General features: G+C 46.4%; 1 protein-coding gene across 3 annotated transcripts in view; it reads right to left on the reverse strand.

Annotated features, from left to right (window-relative positions):
- CACNB3 (calcium voltage-gated channel auxiliary subunit beta 3) overlaps window positions 1-16,889 on the reverse strand; it is a 544,884-nt gene that overhangs the window by 73,996 nt on the left and 453,999 nt on the right. For all 3 annotated transcript variants that reach the window (XM_069653855.1, XM_069653854.1, XM_069653853.1), the window contains exon 6: window positions 13,850-13,869. In XM_069653855.1, the coding sequence (XP_069509956.1) occupies window positions 13,850-13,869 (20 nt within the window). The remainder of the gene's footprint in view (window positions 1-13,849; window positions 13,870-16,889) is intronic.

Genomic DNA, 16,889 nt, shown 5'->3' on the forward strand with positions numbered 1-16,889 from the left:
CACATCTGCTAGGATAATTTGAAAGTTGAGTGTGGGAGACCTCGGGAGCATGTCTGGTGAATCCAATTAAAAGGAAGTCATGTCTCTCCTGGTGCACTTTTTCTTATCAAGGGATTCATCCATCTTTCCCAACCACTTATGAGAAAACCAAACCTACCCATCAACGACGCACATAAGAAATCTTCAGGGAAGCGGCCCACGGACGATTCCACCTTAGATGATCCGGACCCTATGAAGATTTCGAGGAATAATTTGTACTCTCCTGAAGCCCAACCACTCCAGCAAGATGTCCCTGGGAGAATATTTGAAGAACTTGGTGGACGGTCACATACTGGTGGACGGGGAACACCAGAGGTCAGTGGAAAAATAGGAGGCCCTTACAAACCCAACCCATCATTCCCATGTTCCTCCATCAATCTCACCAAACATTTTCTTGTAGCGTTGATCCTGAGGTGTTCCATATTCATTTTGAATGAGTGGTGGAGACCGCCCAGTAGACACAAGATCGATGGGTAGGTATGTGTCTTCCTAGTTAACTATAGAGCTTCGAAAGTCCTACTAACTCTTCAGCCCTCATGGCATGACCCCATATACAGACATTAAAATGGAGATCCAGGAGCGAATGGGCCAAGATGTTGAGTAGCATCGGCAAAAGCCAAGAAGCCTCATGTCACGATAATCTGAAACACCTCCCCAGATGGCCTACAGGATCAAGCATCTTTTGCAACATTGGCTGGCTGATCCATCCCTGGAAGAAATCAAAGGTTATTTGCCCCGAGGCCTCCAAAGATCTGTAAGTCAAATATAAAGCCCTTCTCTGGGGGAGGCAGTTTAAACCACCATTTGCCACTAGCAAGAACTGGTGCCAGGAACCCCTTGGGCATAGTTTTACTTTTCACATCCCCAAAACTAAGTGGAGGACTAAAGGGGAGGGCGGAGCTTCCAAACTGTTGTGGGGCAAGCAGACTGACGATTTAGAGAAGCTGGTTCTAAGGAGACTGCCTGACCCGAGGGACATCCTCCTATTGTGCTGAAATATTTTGCATCTTTGAACAATCCTCTGATGTTTTCCTTGCAGTATACTGGAGCACATTACCCATCAAGGCCCTGAAAACCAGCTGAAAGAACCTATGAAACTGGGGCATGTGGGAACAAGAGAAATGCTCAGAAGACCAACCAGAGGAACTGGTTAAGGGGGCTGGGTTATCTGTGGACTGACAGAGACACAGCATATTATAGAAAGAAGACCTATGGGCAAGGAAATTCCAAAGGAAAGTATAAAACTCTATTGTCACTGACAGACAAGTCCATTGAGACCCTGCTAGATTCAGGGAGCAGACAGACAGGAGCACGACCGAGCTTACTTTCCTAAGAACATGTCACTCAGAAAGAAATGGTCAAGATAGTCCGTGTCCATGGGATTCAGGAAAACTTGCTCGAAGCACAGGTAGCACTCTATGGGAAGGTCAAAACGATTCCAGTAAAGGCAGGAGATATTCTGGGCTGGCCAAGCTGATAACACTTGGAACAGACTCCCCTAAATTTGACCACTGGTTTTCATAAGCCCAAGGCCAGACATCAGGGGAAAAGGGCCAGTCTTGTCACTATATCGAGGTTGGGCAGCATATGCAGTATATGCCTGAGACTGTGTTGAATTTAGAGTCTCAGGGGAGCCTGGTATCCCCTCGAGATGGAGAATCCTGGCACTGTATTGTTTGATCCATTCTGACACAATTAGCTTTGAAGGATTCCTGTGGTGGGATTCCCAGTTATGTTTTAGATAAACCTTTAAATCCTGTTAGAGTTGATCCCAGCCAACACCTTTTTGGGAATAAATAATGTTTGTACCTTCTTTTGGTGTGTCACAGGGTTTTCCAATAGTTGCAGAGCTAATGTGTGAGAGATGATTATAATGACCAGCGTGGGTGGTAGCCCTTGGGGTCCTCATGCTGGGAGGCTGAGAATCTGTAGGAAAGTCAGTCCATGGATTTGTAGGAATGGCTGTCAAATCGACAAAATATTATTACAAAAAACAAGCTAATAGGTCCTCCCCTTGCTGCTCAGTATGGCTGTGTACCTTGTCTTGGTGTAAGTAACAAGAACAACATTCTTTGTTAACTTGGCGGCAACTCCTTTCGGTAGAGCTGGAACGGGATGCCGAGGTAGCCCTCCAAAAGGATGGGACAAAATAGTGCATTTTAAAACTCCTATTTACACATATAGTGAATACAAAGTCACATGTCTTAGATTAGAACACAGTTCAGGATCTCACGTTTCATCTTCATCCAGTAGGCACAGACTGGGGTGCCCAGGCCTTAAATTGAGTTATAAAGTTGTGCACTTGGAGCAGCAATTACCATCCTCCACTCTGTATTTAAGAGTTCTAGTTAGGACAGATACGTGTATGATCTGCTGAATCCTATGCATAGCAATTGGCCTGCCCTGTGACCTTCTTCAAAACGTACGCCATTCTAGGCAGAAGAAACGTGTCAGAGAGGTAGCAAAAAGAAGAGGAAGCACGGGGCCCAGCAATGGAGAGGAGTGAAGCGAAGGCCTTGAAAAAGGGGCAAAAATGCATTAAAAGAAATGCAAAGGAGGCAGACGCTCACAATGCAGAGGTAGAAACAGAAAGAGGAGCTCAGAACTGGGGAGCGTAAGAGAAAGAGGACAGACTGAGAGGGAGAAAGAATGATAAAGTAAAACAGGAAAAGGGAGAAAGACAAGTTTAGATCTCAGGAATGCAGAAGAAGGGAGACAAGGAAGATCATTCAGAACTGTCGAGGGTGGTAGACAGAGAAGCAGGACTTGCGGGAGAAGCAAGAGGAAGGAGAGTATGCAGGAATGGAGAGGATAAGGAAAGTGCAGAGAATTGGAGAGAAGGAGGGTTTGCATGAATGTGATGGAGAAATAGCGAGATCAAAAACCAAAGGGAGTGGGTTAAGAAGTAGGAAGCTTAGAAATAGAACGGGTATGGTGGTAACTCAGAAATTCGGAGAGGGGAGGAGAGGAGCAGCAGTGGAACATGAGTGCTAGAGAGCAGGAGTGACTCAAGCGATGTGGAAGCTCCTGATCATTCTTAACACTTAGTCACTGCGACACAGAAACAAACGTAGATGCACCTTTTTTTTTTCTTCTAGAATTCTGTTTAGGCTTTTGGACAAAATGTCACTTTAAAGAACACCTGAAGAGGGTATTTCCATGGCAATATTAAAAGTGCCCAGATTTTAGTCCCAAAACCTAAATTCCTGCAAGTAGTAAAACTGGACGGTGGATCCCGTAGATTGCGAGCAAGGCTCAGGGGCCTGCTTGCATTACCTGTGCTGGGGGCTGTAAATGAGTGTTGTGTGAAATGGTGTATGTGTATGTATAGTGCTCTAGGAGTACCAAATTGCATAGGGTTGCTGTTAGATATTTTGTTTGATAGTAGGTCCATTGGGCTGGAGTTGATGGAAGGTTCATCATTAGCAGATGAGTTTTTAGATGGGGGGGGGGGGGGGGAGTCCTGCACGTGATGTGAGCAGCCCTGCAATCCACTCCACTTCCTTCACTCAGCCTGGTCTGTGGTGAATGTCCACAGGTGAAATGGGAGGAGGGGGGTGAGGTTTTGAGGTGTTCTTCTTCCAGAGCCCAATCCAGCCCCCACTCCCAGCAGATTACAGGCTTACTGGTGATAATCCACAGCTGCCTTGTATCCGCCCTCCGCCTGTAGGCACGGGAGAGCTTCGGCGCCTGAAGTATCCAATGTGGACCTGCATCATTCTGCAGCGAATGTACTTCTACTCTCCCGCTAACAATACCCAATCAAATACAGTGTTTAGTACAGATGACACTTCCTGACACCCCATCAAAGGAAGTCCGACCCACCTTCTCTTCTGATTCAAACCAAACTATGTAAACAAAACTATGTTCAAAAATATAGTGTGGGTCTGACTATATTGGGGGCACTGGCCCCTCCACAGCCTCATTGCACTGTGAACAGCCCAACGATGCCCCCATCTCCACCATCACACTGGGGAAAGTCCCTCTATCCCTTGCAGCCAGTCCTGCACTGCCTCCTGCCCCAAGGATTATCACTCTTGCCTTCAGTGCTACCTTGCCGTGGTAGCTCCAGATTCACAAGGCTCCGACTGATACTGGATTGCTCTTTTCTGTGGAATGCACGGGGATCAGCCCGGAGGTCACCCATGGCCATGTTGCCACCTACGACTGAACTACTTGTTCTTTAGAGTGGTGTGCAATGCTGATGACCCCAGCCACTTGTTCTATTCTTGTTGCGTAGGATACATTGACTTGCAAAGACACAATTATCTAATAAAAATAACTTTCACATTCAAATATGTTGACTGCGTGTGCGGTTAGAAGCCCTCGGAATGCCTGAAGAGAAGTCCTCTGTACTAAGGACCCTTCCTGCCTTTAGTTTTTTATGTCTTCACCTACTATAAGAGGATTCACTAGACTGTTGGTATCTTGCAGTTTATTCTGTGGAGCCTAAGATTCCCGAAAAAGGAATCAAATCCATTGCCCCTGGCAGAGGTCTTTGACAGCAACAGGGCTTGGCAGTAATCACTAAAGCTGCTTCACTTTCTGTCTAGTAGCTGTTGCAACAGTTTCTGTCTTGGGTCCAAGAAAGGATTATGTTATGGCTTTCCTTCTATCGTACTAAAAATGCAGCAAGTCCTCGTCCCTTCCGTCTTCTCCCAGTTATTAGAGGGTTTTGGCACTCTGTAGTGCCTGTCGATTATTTGATACTCGCTTGTAGCTGTATGTTCCACAGTAAAGCACGTACAGCCTTTTTAGTTTTTGATTCTGCTTCAGTAGTTCCTCATGTTTTCCAATGTCTCATTTCTGAGTCTGAGTGCAATGTGGGATGCGCGACCCCCTCCAGACTGACTTTGCTACCTCAAACCAGCTCATGTTGTCTGTGAAGTGATGCTCTTGAGTCAGGGTGTCCAAAAGGTCCAATGAATGTGTTTTATTGTGTATTCCAACACAAACAAGCACCTCAACAGGGGTATGTTCAGAAGCCCCACTGCAAAGACCCCTTGAAAGAACCCATTTGAGGCCAGAAGATAATGGGTGAATGCCATGAACGTGTGGCGTAACTCTACACTCTTCAAGTGCCAATTGTGATGCTTACATTTTTATTCTGTCCCGAGTCTTCTCTCCTTGCAGGAAGTGCTTTTCTGTTATCGGGGTTCAAAACCACAGCATAGTTGCTTTCTATTTTCCTTTCTTTAAGCATTGCAAAAACTCTATTCAGGGCATTGTACTCTCCTGGATCTGCCACATTTGGTCGATAGAAGAAGCAAATATCAAAGGATCCCTTTTCCGTAGACTAGACATCGTAATCCGTTCTTTTTTTTAAAAGATATTTTTATAGATTTCTTAAGCAAAGTAGAGGTAAACAGCTCCATTAGACTCAAATAGTTCACAATAGCAACTAAATCTATCCATTTCGACCTCTAGTACTACCAGCTGCACGCCAGTGGCCCACCCGTTCAATCCTTCCGTCTCTCGCTCCCTAGGCTCCTCTCAAAGGTCCTTTATCCACTCCAAGCAGTGTCCTTGATTAACAATTTGATCCCCCAATTTCAACTTCTGCTTCTGATGTCATATACGTTTTACAAAATTCACCCCATTCCGTCTCAATGCTTGCAGCTCCACGATGAATAGCCGATATCACTAGTTCCATTAAGTATATATTCTTTGCGGTACAAGATCATTCCCTCCTCGCCAGCAGCTGTGCCCTGATCCAATACATCGTCAAACATGCCCTCACTGCCAGCAACAGACAATGCATCAAATGTGGAAGGCTGCCATATTCCCCCTCTATCTCCTCCAGTCCAAACAATATCAACATTGGGGTCTTGCTACGGATGACCTCATCTAATTCATTTATCCATCCCAGGACTTCATCCCGAAAAAAATGCACTTTCCCACAGCCCCACCACATATGCCAGTAGTCTGCTCTAGGAACAACATTCGTGCCAGCATTCAGGACTAACATCCACATACATTTTAGACAACCTGACTGGGTCGGATTGTCATCTGTGTAACAGTTTAATTTTGTGGAGCTTATATTGACACGAAATAGACACCTTAAAGGCCCCCCCGACATAATTTAAGCCGCGTTGGGTCTCCTATTTCTGCGCCCATATCCCTTCGCCATTGTGCACCAAGTTTCTCTGTGTCCCCTTTTCCTGCTTCCACCAGCGTCCTGTACAGGGTAGAGACCAACCCCTTCATTTCCCTTCTAGTATCAAGAATTCTCTCTGTGGCAGTGAGGACCCGTAAAATTCTGTCTTTCCAGGCTTCTGCTGTGATCACCATCTTCAACTGTAAGTATTAGAACACTGATAGCTTACCAAGCTCCACTTCCATAGTGGACCCACTCTCTCCAAACCAGCCTCAAACCAACTCTGACACCGCTCAGGATTTGTAATGGCATCCCTCACACCAGGGGCCACAAATGGCTCAACGGTGAAGGTCAAGTTGTCACTCCTCTCATAACGGGCCCGGATGCCAGATGTTCCAAATAGTCCCCAGAATACGGTGCTCTCTAATCCTCTGCGGGAGCCTCCATTTGGCACCCAAATCCATTCCCCCAACTTTGGCAGGTCTAAGCTGGAAATTGTCCTAATCTAGTCACTGAAGGTCTCGCTGTCCCCTCAGATGAGGAATCAAAATTCTAAACTGGGCTGCTTTGTAGTATAGGTGGAGGTCAACTTACTCCAAACAATTTAGACCGCAATGAGGGAAAATTTGCTTTGTATAAACCTTGTATGTCCCTTTTAACATTAATTCCCAGATAATGTAGAGTACTTAAGCTGACCTTCATCCCCAGTGTGGAGAATCTCTCGACTTTGCCGTAAGCTGCTTGGTTCAAAGGGAACAAGATGGACTTGGCCCTATTAATTCTGAATCCCTATAGCCTCCCGTACTGTTCTATCAAATCGACTGCCACCGTCACCAATGTCAGCAGGTTCTGTATGTGTAACATCATATCTTCTGCATATAAACCTTATTTATATTCCACACCTCCAATAGATATCCCCTCAACCCGACTATCCTCCCTCATCTTCTGGGCCAAGAGTTCTAGGGAGAGGGCAAACAAAATCAGGGATAGAGGACAGCCCTGTCTTGTCCCATTTTCCAGATAAAACCAGCGAGAGAACCCCCCATTCACAGCCACGCAGGCCTTCGGTGATTAATATGTTGCCATGATCCCTTGCAAAAATTTACCTTTCACTCCATACTTGAGGAGGACCACCCAAAGAAAACTGCACTCCACCCTATAAAAGGCCTTCTATGCATCTACCGACAGGAGAGATGGGTCTCCTCCACCCTCCGAGGCACCATTCATCAAATGCAACGACTTCCTCATAGTATCAGCCCCTTGGTGTCCTTTTATGAAACCCACCTTGTCCGCATGGACCAGGCAAGGCATGTGCCTTTCCAACCTTGTGGTGAGGACCCTGGTAAATATGTTGGTGTCGACATTGAGAAGTGAGATCGGGTGGTACGAGCCACAGGTTTGGGGCTCCCTGCTCTCTTTGGGTATTACCGTGATAAGAGCCCAGACAAACAAACCGGGAGTCCTACCAGTCTCGAGTATGTTATTGAACAGTTTGGTCAAAAATGGTACCAGCCGACTCACAAATGTTAATGAAAGCCAGAGGTAAAACCATCTTCCCAGGGGCTTTACCGAGTTGCAGTCGACCAATTGCCTCTAGGACCTCCTCCTCTGTAATGGGTTCATTCAGTCCCCTGGTTTCCTCTTTGTTTAGCCTTGGTAGCTGTAGTTCACCTAAGTGGCCTTCAATATCTCCAATGTCCGCCCTCCCCCCTCCCTTATATAACTTCATAAAAAGAGTCTAAGGTTTCCCTGACTCCCCTCCGGTGTTACCTCGACCGTATTACTCGGATCACGCATTTCTAAGACCCACCTGTCTGCTCTTTGTTCCCTTAACCGAGCCGCCAACATAGCAGCCCCCTTATCCCTCTTCTCATAATATTTCAGTTTTAAAAACTGGAGATTGTGGATTATTTTGCCCTCCATCAACAATCTCAATTCTGTCCTTTTCCCTCACAAGTGTTTATCCACTCCTCTCCCACCTCTACAGACGTCTGTATACGCCTTTCTAGGGATATAATTTCTGCTCACACCTTATTTTCCAGCAGAGTTCTCTCTCTCTTTTTTCGTGCCCCCTCTCTAATCAAAAGGCCCATCCAGGTTGCCTTAGCAGCATCGCGCCTAGAAACACTTGTGTATAGGTGTGTTATAAATGACTTATATCATATCCCAGACCATACTACATTCTTCATACCCCGTATTGTTAATGCAAAAAAATGCACCGATTTCCCTCGCCAACTCCTCTCTCAGTACTGGGTCCTTCCCAAGAGATTTGTTACATTTCCATCTGGAACTTCTGGGACTTAGCCCCAACCACGTCAAATCTAGGGAAACCAGATCATGATCCGACCAACTAATCAGATGGATCTCTGAATTCTGCACCACCTCCCAAAGATCACTCAAAATACAAATGTTATCAATACGGGTAAAAGTTCTGTGCGAGAGGAGTAGAAAGTAAACGCTCTCTCTTGTAGATGAAAGAAACGCCAAACATCCTGCAACCCATGTAAGTTTAAACTCCCCTGTAGGTCCTCCCGCCCAAACCCTGTTTCCTGCTCATCTGCTGGTGACTGCTGGTGTGTAACCCCCCCTGAGGCAACAAGGCCTTGTAAAGCAGCATTTTGAATTGCCTCTTTAAAAATGGCCACCGTTTATTTTTGCCGAGCATCAACCCACCAGCTGAAGCTGCGGTGATCCGATTGGCTGCCTACACCTTTCTATAGCCAATCCAGATCTCTGACAGGCTGAAGCCAGCCCCGTACATAAAGGCCTGTCAACTAAGGCTCCTGTCTGAGGTAGTAGTCTCCATTCAGCAAAGGAACCATTGCAGGAGCTCCCCCTACATCACAGCGCGCTGCTGGAGCAGCATGCCCACATCCTGACTACTAAGTAAGCCTTGCTGGCTTTGTATCATCTGTTGCATACCTAAAACCTTATCCAAAGTGTGCAGAGCGCACAAATATTCTATTTACTGACAGTGGAAATCCACCCATCTTTGTAGAGCACATATGTACCTGGTGGTGCCTACTGGTGTGTAACCACCGTGAGGCAACATGGCCTTGTAAAGCAGCATTTTGAATTTGCCTCTTTAAAAATGGCTGCTGTTTATTTTCACCGAGTAGCAACCCACCAGCTGAAGCTGCTGTGATCCGATTGGCTGCCAACACCTTTCTAAAGGCCATCCAGATCACCAGCAGGCGGACGACAGCCCCTCACAAAAAGGCCCGGCAACTAAGGCTCATGTCCGAGCACGGATGAGCCCGAGGTAAACCCGGTCCATTTCCAAACAGATATCAGCCTCCAAGAGGCTGAAGACATACTTCCTCTGCACCGGTAAGACTTTGCCTCATACCTTTACCCGGATCATCATACCTCCCAAAGCCCCACATCTGTATGCTGGACATAGTGAGCACCAATCCTTAACCCATGTGCGCCATGAGTCTCACTGCTGCCTCCACCTATGGTAGTTGACTGCACCATGCCTCACAAGCACCTTTAAATGGATTGTAGTTGCGTGTCTCTAAATTGATTCTACCTGCATGTTATAAATTGATTCTAGCTGCTTATTTTTAAATTGATTCTAGCTGTTTATTTGTAAATTGATTCTACCTGCCCGTTATAAATTGATTCTACCTGCTTATTTGTAAATTGATTCTAGATGCTTATTTTTAAATTGATTTTATCAGCCTATCTTGAACTGACTCCAACTGTGCCCAACCCACCCTATCCATATTATTGTCCCCACATACCGCCTCCACCTTCACATCTAACCTCAAACACAACTCCATACCTACTCCAACACACGATCCAAGATCCTCTGACACACCCTAGGCCTCACATATGAACATTCCTAGTCTTCACCCCTTTGTTTATGCGCTCTACCCAAATTCACACATCCACTGATTGGGTAGGAGAGCTAGGAGAGTAGCATACAGCACAACAGCTCTCTGCCGCTCTACGCTGTTTTTGCAGTGGCTGATCGCAGACATTAGATGCACGGTTCATGCCTGCCGTACAAGAACAATATCCTGTATGTCAAACTGCACTCTAGTCTAGACCCTGCTACTCCCCACCTACCTGGTTCCTACCTGCCTCCCAGCCGCTCAATTCAACCTCCATCACTGCCTTGCTCCTTACCCTCCTACCCATTGCCCATCCTCCAAACCAGACTTAGCCTACAACTCAGGATCCGCAACAACCCTCCCACTCAATCCCGAAAAGCAATACTCACCCTTTCCGCCCTCTCATCCTCTCGCCTTCAAGGCCAGCCCCATACAACACACCATGCACCCTTGTGGCCCATAAAGCCGACATGCATGATACCTCTGCAGTTGCCAACTCCATCCTCCCCCCGCCCCACCACACCTTTAGTCACCCACCCAGCCTACTATGCACTCCTCCTCCCCACAAACACACTAGGCAACCACAGGCTAACTATGTTGTGTGCCCCTCTCATCCAAGAAGCATGTCCACAAGGAACCACCTATTCGGCCTGTGCATCCAAACCTCAGCAGCCAAACATAGCCATGCTAGCTCCGCTCACCACTCAACCAACAGCAATCCTAAAACCTGCACATCGACAACCCACTTCACCCCCACCTCCCCTCACAGCCTCGGTACACAGAGAGACGACCCCCACTCACCCAAGTCACTGTTCTGCCCCTCTCACCACCACCCACATCAGCAAAAAAAGAATTGTCTCCCTGCCCAAATTAAGCAAAGAATTATCCACGCTGATGAACTCAGGCAGCCCCACGTTCTCATTCACCATCATCTCAAGACAACTTCCCTGTGCTGCACCTGCCATAACCCCTCCCCGCCCTCACACCACCCAAAAAGGACCCTAGGCTCCTCAAATCAACTTCTCAAACCACCTCCTCCTCTGGTCACCTCACTAAAACACTGCTGTATCCGACCGCCCTCCATGCATGCTTCCCAAACACAATTGCAACTGTACACACCAAGCCAGATAAACCCTCCCCACATTCGGCTGACCTCATGCCCACTACTAACCACAACCCGATTCCAAACCTGGTGAACCCAACTGCAGCCCCACCCCTCATGCAAGTTACTACCCTAAATCCTCCGCACACTAAGGCAGACACCAACCCCTCATCTACTATTTTGAAGCCTAGCATCAACACATCCACCTCCCCTGGTGTAATCAGCAACAGCCCCATGCATACCTCTAAACCACTTGCCCCTTTCATATGTGCCCTCATCAATGCCTGCTCCCTCCCAGCAAATGCCTTGGAAATCCGTGGCCTGCTCACCTCACACAATCTGGACCTCTTAGCTATCGCTGAACCCCGGCTGCATGAAGCCTCTGGCCTCACCCTATCCTTAGCCCTACCCCAAGGCTATAACATCTACCACCAGGACCGCCTACATATCCAAGGCGGTGGAGTTGCCCCCATTGCCAATGACTCCCTTCTCCTAAAACAGGTCACCAATTCTCTCAAACTTACCACCTCCCCCAACTGCACAATCACAATAAACATTGTCTACTGCCCCCATAACCCCATAGCTGACTTCCATGAGAACCTCATACACTTACTATCCAACAACCTAAAAATCTCCTCTAAGTCCATTCTACAGGGAGACCTGAACATAGGATTTTATGACCCTGAGGACTCATGAGCCAAATCTCTCGCCAAAGCTCTAGACACCATGGGCTTCAATCAATTGATCACCAACCCCACACACTCTAAAGGCTGCATCCTAGATTGGATAGCTGTTCCCCATCCATCTGTTCCAACGCACCCTGCCCCTGAACTGACCACCATATCATCCACTTTTCCATCCCCATGCCCACGAAACAAAAACCTCTAACCACTCCACTACTGCCCGTCCCAGCTTGAAGTTCAAGAAAACTAGCCAAAGAGACTACTGCCCTATCTAGAAATTCCCACTCTCAGACCTCCTTTCTCCAGCGATGCTACCATTCTAGCTGATCTTTACAACTCTACACTAAAGCATGCAGTCAATGCCATAGCGCCGTTGTCAGCCAGGAAAGCCAAAACTGTCAGACATGCAAACGCCCGTTTCACCCCAGAGCTCCTGTAACTCCGCTCCAGGAAACGCACCGCCCTCTCCACTTGGCAAACAAACCCACTTGAATGCACAAAACTCAAATTCAACAAGATAGCCACCCAATACAAAAAGGCTATCATCACAGCCACATCCGCCTCCTTCAACACTAGGATCACTAATGCGAAATCTGTAACCAAGGAGATCTTCTCCATATTCAGAGAGTTAGAATCACCAGCTCCTTCTACGCAGCTCATCTCTAAAGACGAATCGTGGTGCTCCAACATCCAACCCGCCATGCTCAACAAACTTGATCTTCTTCAGAGTAGAATTCTAACCAACCAGAATGCACTGTCCTCCCCATCAGCCACACCCGCCACCAAACCGCTACACATGACTTTCCCCTCTTCTCCTTCAATGATGTCACAGAACTCGAAGTTCTCACCTTCCTGAAACACATCAAACCATCGAACTGCATAAAGGGGATGACTGTCCTTCGTGCCAGTTGGTGTGAAACAAGGTCCCCCTTTCTCCACAGGCTGAAGGCATCGAGATTCCTCTGGTATACTGGTGTATGGGTGTCTATAGAGGGAATCGAGTGAGCTTGATGGACAGGGTCTGTCCTGGAAATGCATGCCTCCCTGTCTTGCTTGTCTATGCCAAGGGTAGCCTCTGGCCTGTGCGCCTCTTTAGGAAATACTTGGCCGCGTGTGTCTGCTGCAAATGGCTCTAGGGCATGCAGTGCAAAAACCCTGACTGCCTAGCATACTTTCCCAAGTGATACACAAATAGGTGTATGTTTACAGGTCGACTGAAAGCTGTGTTAGCAAGGAAAGTGGTGCAGAATGTAAAGTAAATTGTAACTACAGTATTACTTTAGCCAAAATGACTGTATTTATAGTGTACATCTATTTTCAGTGTACAGTGACGAAACCAGTGTTAAATTTCCAAACAAAGACCATGTTTGATAATGGTGAAATTATGGATAATCATGTTCTGTCAATTATCATGAATTCATGGAATTCCATATGAGAAATATATTAAACAGTGAATTTAAAGTGATATTAGATGGACTAGAGACATTTCTCTAGTTGCGGTACACCAAGACCAATTTTAACTTCCACTTCGCTTATTCTATCTTATTCTAAGAAGTTATTTAACAATACAAATAAGGGCCAAAGATTTCAAGAATAGGAGAATGCTGGTCAATGCATACTGTGGCATCAGTAATCTCCACCAGTGTTATAGCGCCCAAGCACAGAAAAGTGGTCTTTGCATGAAGTTTGTGGAGCCTCATCCAGCATGTTGGTCCAGTTACACCAGGTCTACGTAAAGGAACTCGGATCAGACTTGGAAGAAGGTCTTCCCTCCAGGTCATCCTGGTTAACGAAGTAACCCAATAGCTTTGCCAGAAATGAGAATGTTTAAGCGAAGCGGCAGTCGACGTCCCTTTCCTTAGGAAGGTTCCGATCCAAGCCTATTTTGAGAACATTCACTTTTTCCACATTGCAATATGCATTCAGCCTCTTTTGTGGAAATGTCTATTTTCAGCCGAACAGCTGTTGGAAAATCTAGGGCATAGTTCTTAGATTGTTCAAATGTAAGAAAAGCAATTAATCAGCACATTACTTGCCATCAAAACCAAATGAAATAAAGCAAGGCCCTGGAGCGGCGTCATGAACTTACCTGTTTTTGCTTCTGTTTAGCTTTTAGGAGAAAGTGAGAAATACAGGTTGGTAAATGTTTATATCAACATGAGCACAAAGCAACAGAGAAGACGACGGGTGTGGGGAACATGCCTGCTCTGGTGGTTGACTCCATCAGAAGCCCAATATCAAAGCTGCGTGCTGGGATTTCCTTCCCGCCCTGGTAGGTGAAGGATTTACACACAACTCAAACCAGACCAGGTTACAAAAAAGGTAAGCAGGTTACAATGTTTGGCTCACAGAGGAGTTTTAGGTAAATCGGGACTAGGTGCTAACCTGCTTCTCGTTACAATACCATAATAAGATTTATATTTTATTGCTTATAGCACGAACCTAGCTCAAGAGCAGTGGAGAGCTTTACAACAAAATTGTGCCAGAATTGGGCTTGGCATTTTATACAGTAATGTTGGTGGAGGGAGAGAGGGATTTGTATTCCTCTAGCAACTTTAGAAAGCACTCAAAAATCTGACCACTGAGAACAGGCGGTTTTGGTTACTCTGCTCAATGGTACCCAATTTACTGCCCTCCAATCGAGGTTGTGTAGACCCTCAGGATTTGAATTTGGGACATCCCTTTTTAACAAATATTCTCTGCGAGAAACTATGTTCATCTGCTTTAATACTGCTCTAACTCACCACCGTAGTGGTCTTAGAGTGCCTAGCTTGTCTAGGAGTTGAGCCAGGGGTGTTGCTAGGTCTGGAAAAGATCAGGGGCTAAGCTAATGTCGGGACTGGCTGGACTCAGGGCTAGCTAGAATTTTGGTTGTAGCACCTGAGCTTCTATCGGGGGCTACATCCAAAAGACCTGGGGCTATATCCCCCTCGGCCCCCCCTAGCAAGGCCTCTGATTTGAGCTATGTTGCCACGTCCCATGGTGTCCCGGCCTTAGTCTGTTGAGGAAAATGATGAGGGAGAAGATAAGGGGACGAGAAAGCGGATGCAAGAGCAACAGGCAATTGCAGGGGGTGTTGTAGCAGGGAAAAGGAATGTTTGTGATAGCTCGAGTGCGCGTGGATCGTTAAGGCGGACCATAAATCCGCAGTAAAGAAATTGAGGTATTTTTCAAGAATCTTTGAAATTATGCAAACTTTGCGAGGCACCATCAAAGACCTAGTGGTAGCTAATAACATGCAATGTTTGGTGGGGCAATGGGCTCTAGAAGTGCTCAGGCTGCCCAGCTAAATTGTGTTGGCTTTTTGCCCCTGGACTATCTTTAAATGTTCCCCATGGGCTAATCACCAGATTAGTAATTCTGGCATGGCCAAGCCAGGAGTCAATGGGTGGACAAGTCAAGAATAGACTATGTGAAATGTAAATGTAGTTGAAGTCCAAAAGGATAGGGTGGGTTGTTTGGATCAGCTGACATCTCTGGATATGTTACAGGCCCGGCACTACTAGCTCTGCGAGTATCTAGTGGCCAGGATGGCCTTGATGCTGCTTTAGAGCACAGAATGGAGTGATTGCGATATTAGACTAAAAGAGAAAAAAGGCCAGACACCTTGATGTCAAAAAAGGATATTATTAAGACTTTGTCCGATGGCATGTCATGGAAGACTATTTTAGTTCTCGGGGAGACAGGGTGGTGCAATACTTGTGAGTAGGCTATCAGAGTACAGTAGTAAACGCCCATCTACAGGTGTTTTGCTACAAGGAACTTGGAGAATTACAAGTAAACCTTATAAAGGCTTCAATTTCCAGTGTCTGAATTCAGTACTTTGTGGTTGGGACTGTAGTGGTTCTTTGCTAGGTGATATTTGTTCCAGACACTGCTTTACTCGCCAGACAGAGGAGGCAGGTAGGCAATTTAAATACAAAAGCTAGAAGATTGTGGGCTCTGCGCCCCATCAGAGCACAACCTTGTCTGTCCATCAGTGCTTTCTCCAAATGATAAGCTTGTCTTGAGCAAGTCTATAGGCTTGAAGTGAGCCACACTGATATATGCCTTTAAGTGAAGGCCCTCTCCCTGGGGTTCACACATTTCGTGGATGGCAGGGAGAGGAGTGGAGACAAAAGATTACCAGAGAAGCAGGAGCCAATTCGAACATGGAACCTCAACCTTAACGTAACCTGGTCTTTACGTTTGAGGAAAGTCACCACTCCCTTAATACACTGCATAATACCAGCACCATTCTGCGGCTATAACTACTCAATCTCCTTTGTAACAGGCGCATGTCAAAGTAACCACCGGGAATAAGCGGCGTTTGTTGTCTTCAGCTCATTATTTGTCATTAGCCCCTCATCTCCCGCCCACTACCCAACACAACACCCACATACAATCGGAAAATGTGAATATAAATCCAGTGCTGACTAGTACACAAAAAGCTCAAAAAAATGTGCAAGGAAAAGGTGATTCTTACAGAAGCCATAATCCCTAGAGTTATTTCAGATTCTAAGTCCTGTTCCTAAACTTTTTCAAAGAAATCAAAATCTTCCTATTTAAGAAGTCCTGAGCTCTAGTGCCTCCTGTTTAGCACCTGAGTCACGAGACCCCTCCACCCGCATGCTACAATACACTGTTGTCCAACCCCCCTTCCCGCTATTTGAAATCGGTGCTGTCCATCAAGAAGAAATGTTTTGCAGTATTTGCCCTTGTTCCCTGTATTGCCAATAGCAGAGAGGATGCATGCACCGGCCGCCACTTTACTTTTCAATCCAATGACACAGTCGCCATTGTGAGAAGTTGTCTACTAAGAAGGAACACAAAAGAAAATAGCTTGTTCTATTGGCTGTAACCCACTATGGAGACCCTCCATCACTTGCCGCATTCTGACACACAAGAAAGGCTTTTCGTTTGCATACCAGTCTGAGCCTGCCAGCACAGCCCTAAATACCCGGCAAATCGGCTCCGTACAAGAGTACCAACATCTAGCCAAACAGCAATGCTTCTGACATGGAGTTTCTGACAGGCCTCTTCATGGTGCTAGATCTACTTCTACTAACCCACTGCTCCCCGGACAAGTATTTTCCACAGTATATTATTAGAATCAAGTCGCTCCACCCCACCTCTTCTGCCCCCTAACC

Source organism: Ambystoma mexicanum, chromosome 3q, assembly GCF_040938575.1.
Source record: "Ambystoma mexicanum isolate Mex_15411 chromosome 3q, UKY_AmexF1_1, whole genome shotgun sequence".
Classification (NCBI taxonomy): Eukaryota; Metazoa; Chordata; class Amphibia; order Caudata; family Ambystomatidae; genus Ambystoma; species Ambystoma mexicanum.